General features: G+C 48.3%; 1 protein-coding gene across 1 annotated transcript in view; it reads left to right on the forward strand.

Moving 5' to 3' along the window:
* Positions 1-1,372: 1,372 nt before the first annotated feature.
* Positions 1,373-13,531, forward strand: part of abtb2b (ankyrin repeat and BTB (POZ) domain containing 2b) — a 42,794-nt gene continuing 30,635 nt past the window's right edge. Inside the window, exon 1 of the mRNA XM_076037989.1 lies at positions 1,373-2,835. Within this exon, the coding sequence (XP_075894104.1) occupies positions 1,944-2,835 (892 nt within the window). The 5' untranslated portion in view covers positions 1,373-1,943. The remainder of the gene's footprint in view (positions 2,836-13,531) is intronic.

Below are 13,531 nucleotides of genomic sequence, written 5' to 3' on the forward strand. Positions count from 1 at the left end.
GCACTTAAACTGTGAATGCAAAACAAACAATGATATCATGTTGGAACTCTTTCTTCAACAGCTCTGCTTTTCCTCTCGAAGGCTGACCTCACAGTTACCTACTCGACTGATCACATATCACATATCACATCCATTGTGCACTGTGACCAACGGAGAGAGAAAGCAGAAAATCACCACACTGCTATTGTTTTTTCGTGACCACATGTAATCATTAGCAGAGACCTTTTTTTGTGTTAAATTGTTGGCCCCATTCTCGGTGTCTCACTGTGCTCCAGGTGGCAGACGTTGGCTCAGCATCTGTCAGACCATGAGGTAACGCAACAGCCACACAAGGTCCGGGTGAGGCATTCACTTACCACCTCTTCTGACCGGTGACGAGCACAGCACAAAAGAGGGAGGGGAAGAGGGGTGACTGGACTGGAAGTTTTACTGTGTTTCCACTGAAGCCTCATTCAGATGATTTTCGCCTCAAGGCCATTAGGAAATAGTCTTGGACATTCTCCCAACAGACACACCCTACCTGTGTGCGTGAGTGCTGAGTGATGAGAAGCAGGTAGTCACAGGCCTCATCAGCAGTGTTTGCTTTGTGTGGCTATGTGCCTCTTGCACTGTCAAACCAGAAATAACAAAGAGGAGCCACATGTTTCACAAGAGGATTTATGTAAAGTTTGTTTTTAAAAACAAGACCTTCCGCTCTCTGTGCATTTTCCCAGCCGAGAAGGTGAATGAGCACAAAATAATGGGCTAGGTATTCAGAAACATGAGTGAAAAAAACTTATCTTTGTGACATAATAACTATATATGTTGGTTTACATGCTTCTAAATAGCACCCAAACTTAAACTGACTTAAACCTTTCAGCCATATGGACAAAAGTCAACAAACTCCACCCTGCGTGCCATCAGCAAGACATTTCCCAGCTCAGTGGTGTTGACAGCAGGTGAGACTATTGTGTTGAAGGCAGGAAGAGTCAGGAGTCGACACACAAGATAACTCAAGTTTATAGCTGCTCCTGCTGGCCACAGAACAGCCGCTCCTACTGCAAGAATTTTACAGGATCATTATTATGTTAGACGGGTTGACTATATTTTTTGAACGAGATGAATATATTGCATTGTGTACCAAAGAAACATGCCAATAAAAACGTTTAGGAAGCAACGATGTAGAAAACAAACAAAAACAGCGCCACAAGTTGACGGTAATTCAATTTTTGAGTTGAGAAAAGTAATTTCACTCCTTCTTCGTGTCCCGGTGAGGAATGGCATCAAAGTGAGCTGTGATTGGCTATGCAAATCTAAACGGTCTCCTGATTGGTTACTCTCTCCGCTTCCGGGTTGTCACTCTGCGCTGGTCCCTCCTCCCTCACATCTGCAGCTCGAACTCAGACGGTTCGTGGTCGAACAGCGGGACGGCAGCGGGACGAGGTGCTCCCGGACTTTGTCAGCAGTTCGCAACTGTTACTGAGACCACGCTTGACTTCCTTCAGCGAACGGAAACAGGAGGGAGCGTGGTGTTTGGAGAAGGGACGCGGACGCCGGAGTGAAGTTTTAAATCCCTGCGCCGCACTGGGAAGGAGAAGAAGAAAGTGAGTCCCCGCTACTTCAGATAACGCAGCCGTGCGCCTTATCAGCGGCGCTGTTTGATGAGTCTGACTGAATGTAGTTTTGCTGACGGGATTCGTTTCATCCGCTGTGCTCATGTGTGGCGTCGCTGCCCTGCTCGGAACTCTGTTTAGCGGCATGTCCGACAAGTGCCGCGCCGTGTAACCAGTTCGTCCAGCTCGGCGGAGTTTCGGCTGCTGCTGCGCTGCGGGGACCTACTGAGGAGGTTCCTGAGGAGGTTCCTGTCCCCCCAAGAGCACCTCACAACCGAGAGACAGACAGACAGACAGACAGACAGACACAGACACACACACACACACACACAGAGTTCACAGCCAGTCACCATGGCTGGTCTCAACAACGTCCACATGAAGACCCTGGAGGACTTGACCCTGGATTCGGGCTATGGGGCCGGGGACTCGTGCAAATCCCTCAGCCTGTCCTCCTCCAAGTCCAACTCCCAGGCCCTCATGACGGCCCCTCACCGGGGCAACTGGTGGTACTACTCGGGCTCCATGAACAGCAGGAACAACAGCTGGGACACTGTCAACACCGTCCTGCCTGAAGACCCGGAGGACATCTTCTCCAAGTGCCCCCGCTTACCTGAGCTGGAAGAGTTCCCCTGGACGGAGGAGGAGGTGGCCAAGATCCTGCGCAAAGTGGCCGAGGGCGGCACTGCCAAGGGCGGCTGTGCACCCGTGTTCTCCCCGGAGGCCGTGCGGCGGCTCTCAGCTCTTCTGCGCCGGGCTCTGATCCGCATCTCCAGGGAGGCGCAGCGCCTCAGCGTCATGCACTGCCGCTGCACACGCTTCGAGGTGCAGAGCGCCATGCGGCTGGTGCTCAGCTGGGCCCTGGCCGACCACTGCGTCTCGGCCACGGTCAAAGCCATATCCATGTACAGCATGAGCGCCGGTGAGCTCCTGCGCAAGGGCAAGTCGGCCCGCTGCGGCCTCTCCCTCTCCGTGGGACGCTTCTTCCGCTGGATGGTGGACACGCGCATCTCCGTGCGCATTCACGAGTACGCTGCCATATGCCTGACGGCGTGCATGGAGGCTCTGGTGGAAGAGATTGGGGCCCGTGTGCTGATGGCCGAGAGGGGTCACACGGGGCCGGACTCGGGGTCATCGTCGGCTCCTGTGAGCGCAGAGGCCCTGGAGGTGGTGGTGAACAATGACGCGGAGCTGTGGGGAGTCCTGCAGCACTATGAGCACCTGATCTGCGGGAAGAACGCAAACGGTAACTACATTTTCTCTAAAGCCTTTTTATTGAATGCATTTCCCCCCCCCGAAGGCCCTGCTCTGTGTGTTAATGCACGGGACTGGCAGCCTTCAGGCCATTTTCCTTCACCTTGGTAATAGGTGTTAAAACTCACATCAAAGTTTTTCCCCTCCACCCTCTCTGCAACACACCCTCTCCTCAGAGTGCTGGTTACCACTTTCCACTGCCTCACATGGTGGAAAAGGCGACCAGTGGCACATTGACAAATACAATAGCGGCCTTTTGTGCGTGGCCAGCTGATGGATCCTTTGCTAATTCCTTCTGTCAGAACAGGAAACTAAGGCAGACATGATTGAAAACAAAGAGTGTTTTTTCACAGTAGAAGGAACGAGCGCTGGATTCTCTGCCCAACAGCGGACCATTGGCAGATTGAGTCGTCACATGTGTTGAATGGTTCCGTGCTGTTGGCATTTGGGGTGCAGGGTGACTCCAGAGTGCAGGCAGGAGCCTTGTCTGTTTACACAGCCCTCTGTTTACGCTGATTTCACCTCTTATCCTCCCTCCGTGTTGGCTGCGCTCCCTCCAAACCCTCCTTCCATTTCCTCATCCTGCTCCTGCTCTCCCCAGTTTGGCAAACCTCAAACACCCGCCGCCGCCGCCGCACACATGATGTCACGCTCCGTCTCCCTCCCCGTCCACCAGCGCGTCCATCTCCCCGTCCAGTTGTTGTCTTTGCACCTCACGTCCTTCCTCGGTCGACTCCTCTTTTCCTCCCTCTTTCTTAGAACTGCGTGGAGCCCTGGCACTTTCACCCGTGCCTCTCTTGGCAGCCCATAGTTGAGTTGATTCATGAGCTTGTGTTGGGACAATGTAAAGAGCTTTTGTTTGTGGCCCTCGACCAGCTCCCCGGAGCAGAGCTTTTTACTGCGGGACAATGGCCTTTTGTTGTGTGATCGTGCAGCTTAGCCCAGCACAGAGGGAGAGAAAACAAATGCTGGGGAAACTGAGCGCACGCATCTGTGTGCACAGAGAGCAGGGAGAGAGGGCCAGGATTACTAGAGAGCCAGTTACTGCTGTTTCTATGTACAGGGGCACCTATGCAGGCATGCAAAGAAGTTGATGCTTGGTATGGACTGAGCTTAGCCAGCAGGTGAAGCGCACTGCCATGAATGCTTTAGAGTTAGAGTTCTCACTTGTTCGAATACGCACAATATGTTTAATACTTTAAGTATTACAACAATAGAGTCCACTGCATTGGATGGGACTGTTATCTGGCCATGTGTTGGAGTTTTGGGCTCCGCCATTGTAAAAAATAAGCGAAAGTGCAGCTTTTGTCCCAGCGTTTAACCAGATGTCCCTCGGTTTGGTTTCGGCTGGCCTATTTTGGTGAGCCCAGTTATTGGTTAGTAGGAAGGGCTGCTTGCACGCGTGTGCGTGCGTGTGTGTGTGTGTACGCGTGCGCGTGTAATAACAACAGACCATTATTCTGACCACCCTAGCTTTTTATAGGCACGAGACCGGACTCTGCTAGCCACACACCCCACTACCACCACCACCACGACCACCTGACACCTCGTGCTCAGCACCCACCCAACCCTCTGCTGCTAAAGTTCCCTCAATCACTTTTCCACGAGGGCCCAGTTTACACCCCGGAGCCGTCTAATTTTGGAGGTGGATTGGAGACTAATGATTATACATGCAGAGGGCCATGGGTTGATAAATCTTCTTCCCTCCCTGTTGATTTGTCTCCATCTCTCTGCCTCCTTTTCTTTCTCAGGGACAAGCCCACATCTGGAACTCTTTAAAAGCAGAAATGACTTCTCTGGCTCCAATAACAATTCAGAAAATTCCCTCCTTCCTCTCCTTCTGCCCTCCCCTGCTCGCTTTTGGCTCCTTCCTTTTTTCCCCTTTCGCCGTTGCATTTGTGTCCACTCCGTCTTTATCTGTTTATTTCTTCTGGTCTACAGGGAGTGCATTAGAGGAGCCCGCTTGTGATATGCCAGGATCTTTTTCATTAGTCATGTACACTCTCGTGCACGGACGCACATACCCCGAAATGTACTTAGCCTTGTTTGCATGTGTTCAAGTGGCTCCACGGCACGGGCTGGACAAAGTGCCGCTATAACAGAGGACTCCATTTGTCTTTCATTTCTCCACAAAAGGAAATGGCACAGGCGAGCTCTTCCTGGTATAATTTATATTGATAGAAGCGAGGGGCATTTTAAAGTGCAGAGCAGCAGCTTTCCTAATGGACAATGGAAGTGGTTATGAAAGAATTGATCTATATGATATGGCACACACGCACGCACGCACGCACACACACACACACACACACACACACACACACTGGTGTGTGAAATACAGGTCCAAACACCAAGGTTTTTGTTGCTCTTGAAGCTGGATGTCAAAGCAGCGGTGATGAATGCAAACCAAAGACTCAACCTTGACTAATGCGTTTCAACTCTCAACGGCTCTGTTCAAGTTTGCAGTGGGGGACGGAAGGATGTAGAAGCTCCTCTGTGAATCTGTATTGACTTAGACCAAGGGCTTCCTCAAAGGGAGGCATTCACGCATGAGGGCTTCATTCACCTGGAAAAATAAACTTCGATCTGGTCCAGCACGAACAAAAATTCAGTTTGTCTCCTCCTGCCCTATAAAAGTAGTAAAAACAGTCTGTCAGTGATGATTTTTGGTCGAGTGGAGAGGCCGGGCATGTGATTTTCTTTGCAGTATTTCCCTAAATATGTATTTAGCCCAGAAAGAGGCGTGGGAACAGCAAGCAGAGAATATGCAAGGAGAGCAGCCCAGCACTGTGGTCACACAGATGGGGAAACCAAAATACACTCCCTGCCCCACAATCCTGGAACACAGTCAGATCCAGTCTTGAATGTCAACTATATATCTGGACATTGCACCCAGAGTTTCAATTCTGAAACTGTATCTCCATGTGATCTCGTCTGTCTGTTTATTTAAACATGTTGCAAATTTGTCCAGGCATTAACTTGCACCAGCCCAGTGGCCTAAATAACTGCACTCATGACTCTGGGTTAACCTCGTGAAAACCCTCAGCTGGCCAGTGTGTGCAGAGCAAAGAGCATAAGTCGAATAGCCTTTCTGGATAATAAGGGTTAATCCTAGAATATATGTTAGTGTGTTGGGGGTGTTGTGTGCGGTTGCACGTACCACCTACAGTGACACACACACACACACACACACACACATACTGATGGGCCATGTCATTGTTTGTCCTGGCTTCTTGTCTGGTCCCAGCTGTGAAAACACTGACCCACTACAGTGCTGCAGTGCACATGTGTTTGAATGGGATCATCTGCGGCTGCTCTGATGCACTTGTGTGGGGCTATTCTTGGGCAACAGTGAGTAATGTTTTTACAGATATCAACTCTCAAGCGCATTGCCGGGTCGTTGTGTAACCAACGATACTCACTTTGCCTCCCCAACATTATTATTATTATTTATTTATTTTTGCTGCAATGCATCGTTTGGTTTGTGACATAATGGTGAAATGACATGTTTGACAGATTGTATACTCAGCTGTTTGCTCGCCTCTCCTGTTTTTATGAGAGAAGGGAGTCTTTGCTTCATTCGAGCCCAAACCACATTTCTCAGTACAGCATTACAGCAGCGTGAGTCATGGTTCTTTACAGTGTTTACGGTAATTTGCTGATAAAGAGGAAACGGACAGTCGTGAGGAATACAGCTCCCTAAAGGGAAACAGACTTAAATAGAAACAGAAATGCTGGCCTCATACTAAGTAGTGTCCCAGTCTTTCTGTCCTTATTTAATTAGTTTAATCCACCTTTTTTTTTTTTTAAGAGAAACGGAGGTTGTCCTTACTCTTTCTGGGGTGAGCCGGAGCCTTCAGGTTTTTATTAAGCTTTTTGGCTTTTACCTCAGCTTAAACTCTAAATTGGAAGCAGCTCTACCACTGTGTCACATGGGTCACCACAGAGTCCTGGCAGTGGTTCTCGAGGGAACCTGCCCAGGATGATGGGTTGGGGTTAGCTTCTAATGAGAGAAGCAGGAAGACTGGCTGGATGGTGGCTTGGAATTTCAGACCAGACGGCTAAGTGCATTGCCAGGACTTCTCCAAGGTATTTGTTTAACTAAACCATAGTATATCACATGACTTCTGAATCCGGGGCACATGCACCTGTGTTGGTGGCAATGGTGAAATCTGTGCGCCGGCCAGGCCCAGAAGTGGAAGAACATTTGGGGATTATTCCAGTGTGAGCAAAGCTTAGTGTTGCAATTTGAGCAGTGACGCCATCGGATGTGGTCTGCGGCCAAACTCAGCAACCATATAGGAAGTGTCTATTTTATGGACATCTATTCTGTTTTGTCTATCAACTGGAAAATGAGAAGTAGCCTAAAATCTGCACTAATCCACCTTGGGCCTGAGTAGTTTTGGCTGAGGTTGAAGCAGTGTAGGAAGCCTTGGCCAATGATTTAGAACTGCAACGACTGACTGAATGAAAATTGTCAGTTTCTACAGTCTTTGACTGGAAATGGATAAGAAAACACATTTTTCAGTGAAGAACAAAGAACACTGTTGAAGCATAGATAGCTACAGCCAAAACAGACCAGTGTAACTTTTGAATGTCCCAGCCAGGCCGATGCAGAGTTGCAGAAGGCAATCACCTCAAGGTGGACCACTTTCTGGATCACTTCTAAATCCTGCAGCACTTCTCTGGTTCACAGTGTTTGGCTTCATTTAGTTTGTGTCTGGTGCGGTTGCATTGGTACCATTCAGCAAAAGAACTCTGCAGTACTTGCAGACTGACCCTCTGATAACCACCAGTCAGTCAGTGTTCAAACACAGACGTGCCTGTTCATAAGTTACAGTACATTGAGTAGTTTGCAAAGAAAGACTCGCTGTACTCAGCTTTTCTTTTCCTCTTCAACTTTTAAGCAAGCAAACAGATCTAGCTTTTATAGCGCTCGCGTTCCGCAAAAACCTCATTAAAATCATCAGCTTTCCTGCCGCTTTCCCTCCCAAAAAAATCAATCACATCTCTAATTGCTAATGGATATTAACCGTCATGCATTAGTTCCCTCTGTGTGTGCTCCAGCAAAGCTGAAGCCTTTTACAGTAGTTAAAGCAGAACTGTTCTGTGGGTTATTTTGTTGTTATATTTAATTGCACGCAAACGGATGAGACGGTCAGACTGGTAATACGGCCGTTAGGCAAGAGGGAGCGCAGAGGCGGACCAGGGAACATGTGTTTCAAGTGGAGGCAGATTTATTTGACCAGGGATTGGATGTTATAACCCCTCGCTGTGTTTTCTGATGAAATCTGTTGGACTCATGCTGCGTTGGCTGGTTGAAGCCATGGAAAGTGAGAGAGGGTGAGACTGGGACATTAAGCTTAAGTCCCATATATCCTCTGCAACTGGGATCCATGTTTCAAGAGCCAATCCTGCGCATCCCGTGGAAGTGCGAGCGCGTATGTGCGTGCACGGTTTCTCTTGCGTGTTTGTGCCAAAGCAAGAGCTGTGATCACTGGAGGGGGTTGAAAGGCAGCTGCATGTTATAGACGATCTTTAGCAAAGCCACGGAAGTGAATGTTGTTCCTGCTTTTTCCGAACACTAACCCTTTAATATTCAGGAATGAGCCAAGAAAATCTGTGTTTATGATGCTGCTCAGCTACTGTTGAGTCTGAGTGCCGCTAGCACGACGCATGTCGCAGGGGAAACTAACATGTACATTGGCGTACACATATCATCTTTCACACATTCGTCTAGATTTTCATTCACGTACACATACGCAGACCTTACTTTACAGATATGCTTTATAGTCCAAGAACATGTTTTTTGAATGTGTGAAAACACATTTTTTGGGGGGGTTTTCAAGGCGTTTTTCCAAGGAAAACACCTTCTGGCGAGAACTGACCTCCTGCACTCTGCAAACACAGGGAAGTTGCATAGAAGAAGATGCTTTTTTTTCTTCTTTGACATGCTTGACTACTGAAGTAGTCAGTGTACAGAGGGTGGAGTAAGCAAACACTGTGTCCACGGACAGAAGCACCTTCTCCAGGACTCCCATTCCTGTTTCTCTACTGTTGAGTGACCGTACAGTACAAATAGATCCAAGGACTAATGAACTGTTCTACAGATAGACACAACTCTCAACTCTGCAACAACCCTCACAATGTTTTTTTTTCTATGTATTTAGTCACAGTCCACAGCTCACATGAGAGGTGGCAATAGTTTATGCGTCACCTCAAACAACCAGCCTTTGAATACAGTCACTTTCATGAAAAAACAGATTATTATTTTCTTTTTAGCTCTTTGTCATGTTCTTTGGTGTTACTGGTATGTCAACAAACACTCCAAGTATGAAAAGTAACAACTTTTTTTTAGATGGTCTGGCTTTGTCCATGTTACTCCGCAGAAACGAGGCGTTCACATTTTGGGGAATTGAGAGTTGCCTTAACGTACTCTTAAAGAGCAATGATGACCTCGACGACTGAGAACCTTCACAAACAGCCTTCACAGCTCAAACTAGGAGTTTGTTGACCAAACAAACCTCGCTTATTGTTGGAAGCAGACCACCAAAAATAATGTATTAAATCTGGATATCGCCATAACAGGGCCTCTTTAAAAAGCAGCTGAAGACCTAAAATGAGAATGATGATGGAAAAGTCCCAAGCGGCTTGTATGACCAGGCATTCTGTGAGCAGGCCGGGTTCAGTAGTGGCAGAGTGGCAGTGTTCATCATGACAGGTTAACTGAGGTCTGCAAGTTATTAGTGTGAGCCGGTGTGGTTTGGAGGAAGTAGGCCAGCGTGCCGGTGCCTTTTGATGTCGCCGTGTCTCTCAGCTCTGCCACTGGTGCGACGGTGTAAACCGACAGACTAGTAGTGTTTTCCCTTTGATTGTTGCTGTAACCAACACTTCCTCCAGGCTGTTGTTGTGTCTCGTCACCATGGCCTGAAGATTAGACAAATGAGTCCGCTGGAGCCATAAGCAGGGATTTTTTTTCCCCCCTGCTACATATTTTAAAAGTTGGAGATAGAAAAGAAATTGCTGAAATGAACTAGTAGTGTCAAGTCAAAATTCTGTCCTTTCATCTTCCTTCCCTATCTTACCTCCAGCCCTCTTCCTGGCCGTCTCGTCTGCCTGTCTGACGCCGGAGTGTGTTTGCTGGTGTCGAGCCTGCAGCTCCGTCAGCCGCTGCACATTCATAGACATCAAGGATCGCCGCTCGTTTGAGTCCCCGGTGCTTTCATCACAGAAAACATCTCCCCTCCCCCTAAGCTGTGCTGCCAGCCAACCCACTCAAGTCCGACGCAGTTGCTCTGATTTCCGAGTTGTTTGTCTTACGAGGCTCTATCGAACCCGATCATCTGCCCAGCCGCACAAAACCCACAGCAAGAGCCGACCTCCTCCTGGCTTCCTTGACTTCCTTTTTATTTTCTGCTGTGGTTGCTCTCAACCCACATAGATTACGATCTCTGGCTCTCGCCCTCATGTTTTGAACTTTGTCTATTAATTTCTCCCTGTTTGCTGTCAGTGCCTTGCCACCACTTGTCAGCGGATCTCGTTTCCCACTAGGGAACCAAATGAACTCAAACATTGGCAGGGTGGACAGGCTTTCTGTGTGTGCAGAGTTTCTCACAGTTTGATAATTGGTAACATTGCCCTGATGACTGGACTTACATGACATGACCTTTTTTACTACAGTTGGGACATAGTTTTGAACAAATGCCATTAATTGTTTCAGTTTTCAGAAGTGGAGCGGGCTGGTTAAGTTATCAACAAACTGACTTAATTTCATTTTATGATGCAGTTTTTCAACTGGGGAAATGTTTTCACATTTGTGTCAAGTGGGAATACAAAGAGCAAAACCCGTGTGCACTGTTTCCTTCACTTGTAAGCCAGCTTATGAACACATAACAGATCCTTATCGGGTAGATTCCACAGAACCCGGAAGAGGTAGGAGGTCAAGTGCAAGGCAAACATGGAAGTTACTGAAATATCTTGACCCATCAACTCCGTGAAAACACTTCATTCCACACGTGCACAAACAGCTGCCACTTATCTCATCTAAAGAGACCAAATATTGCAATATTAAAAAAAATGGATTTAGTTATTATTGCTAATATTATTAGTAGGCCTTTCTTTTATTTAGTGTGCCAGTTGGATGAAATAATTTCACATTTTTATCTTCCTCTTAACCCAAGATGTTCCCAGCTCACTATTGTTTTTTCTCCCACAGTCAGAAAATTCCACCTCCATTCCAGCTGGACGTCCGCGTGTTTCTCTTTAGCCCTTTAATATAGGCAGCCCTGGGACCCATCACCTGTTGGGTCAAGGTTGCTTCGAAAGACACACAGTGATTAGGGTAGCCGCAGTGGCACGCAGCATAGTCACACGGTGTACAGTTAGGCTTCCCGGAATCCCCTGGCGGTTAGCGGAGGGAAGGGGCACATTTAGAGCCCAGCCATATGGGGAACACATGTGGGCACAGGAAAACAAACTTCTCCGAGACAGGACACCCTCTGCCAAGGCATTATGGTTTTCTCTGTTGATAAGATCTGCGCGGCACATCCACCATATGTGGACTTCTTCCAGGCAGGGAAAAAAAATACACAGCTCAGATGGAAAAAAGCTTTTAGACAAAAAAAAACAAAAAAAAACTTGCTGACCAACTCGGCAGAGGTGTGACTCCCCTCTCTCTCTCCGTGTGGGTTCGGGCGAAAGTGTCTCGAACGCTTCAAGGTTGCGATAAAGTTTCAGGGACGCAGACGTAGTAGGAAGGAGGCCCACTGCAGACTTCTTATTACCCATAATCACCGTGTCCAAGTGTTTCTTTTGAAAAGGGCTCAGGAGTTAGTTTGTGTTTGCGTTCGGTCTTGAATTTGTCTGCTAGTGAAAAACCGTGAAGGAAAACTGTAAGGCGACGCTCCGCGCTATTGCCCATCCAAAACAGGATGTGTGCTTTTGACCGCATTCCTGGCTAATTTGGGATACATCTGTACATTAACGGGCTCATGTGTGGGCCTGTGGCCACGTGCACGTGTTGGCTCTGTCTATCAGCTACATTTGATGGCTCTGGCTGCCTTGGCTTGCCTTCCCCTGACCAGCTCCGTCTCAGTCTGCCTCTGCTGTCTACGCCATCTGCGTGTCCCAGCCGCCATGCAGGCATCGCTGGGCAGAATGAGCTCCGCTAAACGACAAGCGCCAAGTTTCCTCTCCATCAATGACTTATCTGCCGATTGAGCGAGATTTGACAGAAGAGGAGATGAGTCGGTACGTCGATGAAAACTGCCCGTTTGCGTCTGGAGAGACGAAACTTTAATTTCCACTAATCGCCAAGGTCTCCTGGCAATGATGTTTCACCACAAAAGACCATTCCATTGTTCCCACTTGAATTGGTGCATACTTAATAGAAATGCGGCTTGGCTATTTTTTTTTTTTTTTTACTGTCTTCTTGCCACCGCTTTGTTGTGTGTCTTTGTTCTGACAGAAGAGTGAAAGTTGTAGAGGAAGTCAGTCAGACATGCAGACCGTGGCTAAAGCCAGACACGGAACAGCCATCTACTCCCCCTCCCCCCACCCTCCACCTCAAAGAGAGGAAAAGCAGCTCCTCGGAACACAGTCTTGATGCCAGCATGTTCATCTGCTCAGCAAATCCACGTCTGTTAACTCTTCGTAAACACTCAGGGATTATTAAAGACGTGTCGTGATGTTTTCTCTCCTCTTTAGATAGAAGTGTGTCAAATTGGGGGCTCTGTTGAACAAACGCTATCATCATTATCCATGTGCTGTACATTAGTTTACCATACATGCACATCAAATAATCCCCTCCCCCCACATGGCAGATATATGTGTGCCAGTGGCTTGGCCAAATGTGATTGCTGCTGTTTTAAGGGATTGCATGTCTGGCAGCCTCCCATTGACTGAGGAGGAGGAGAAGGAGGTGGTGCCACAGGGCGGCGTGGAGTCGTGCACGCAAACAATTCTGTGCTTTGTCTTTGAATCCACCGGCCGCTCCTGGAACGCCTAACAGTGAAGTCATAAGGAAGGAGACCCTCCGCGGGGCAGTCAGGTGCTAAAAAGGGGCGTGTGTCTGGATGGCAGGCTTGATGGGGGCAGATGGGGCGTAAGGCCAGCGAGAGGAAGGGTGGGAGTCGGCCTCGGGGTCACCAAGTCATAAATACTGCGCAGCTCGTCCATCTGGCCGGCTGAAGCCCAGACGACACAAGAGTTTCAGCAGCTTTCACTCATAGAAGCATTTTTTCCACAAAGTTGTTTAGTTTTCGTTGCTTTTCAAGCAATGGGGGATTGTTTTGTCAGACTGGCGACATGCATCTGGAGAACAATGAGTGGCGGTTAACCAGGAGACAAGCCCTCATGTGAAAGCACAGGCAGGGCGGGCGTCTCCATGCATCTTTGCCACTCTGATAACATTGTGGCGCCTATCTGTGTCTAAATTCACGCACACACACACGCACACACACACAATCAGGACTGACTTGATATAGAGAGACAGACTGATAAGTGGCGAACTGGCAGACGAGACGGGACAAGAATTCTCTATCAGCAGACGGTTGTCTCCTTCCCTGGATGCAGGTGTGACAAGTAGATGTTCTTAATCTCATTAAGATGTCTCTCTGTGGACGAGAGGGGAGAGGCGGAAGTAAAAGGAATCCGGCCTCTGGTTGGATGCAGGTCGTCTGGTGCTGCGTGAG

Source organism: Nelusetta ayraudi, unplaced genomic scaffold, assembly GCF_046127955.1.
Source record: "Nelusetta ayraudi isolate G7.1 ecotype Tasmania unplaced genomic scaffold, CSIRO-AGI_Nayr_v1 ptg000053l, whole genome shotgun sequence".
Lineage (NCBI taxonomy): Eukaryota > Metazoa > Chordata > Actinopteri > Tetraodontiformes > Monacanthidae > Nelusetta > Nelusetta ayraudi.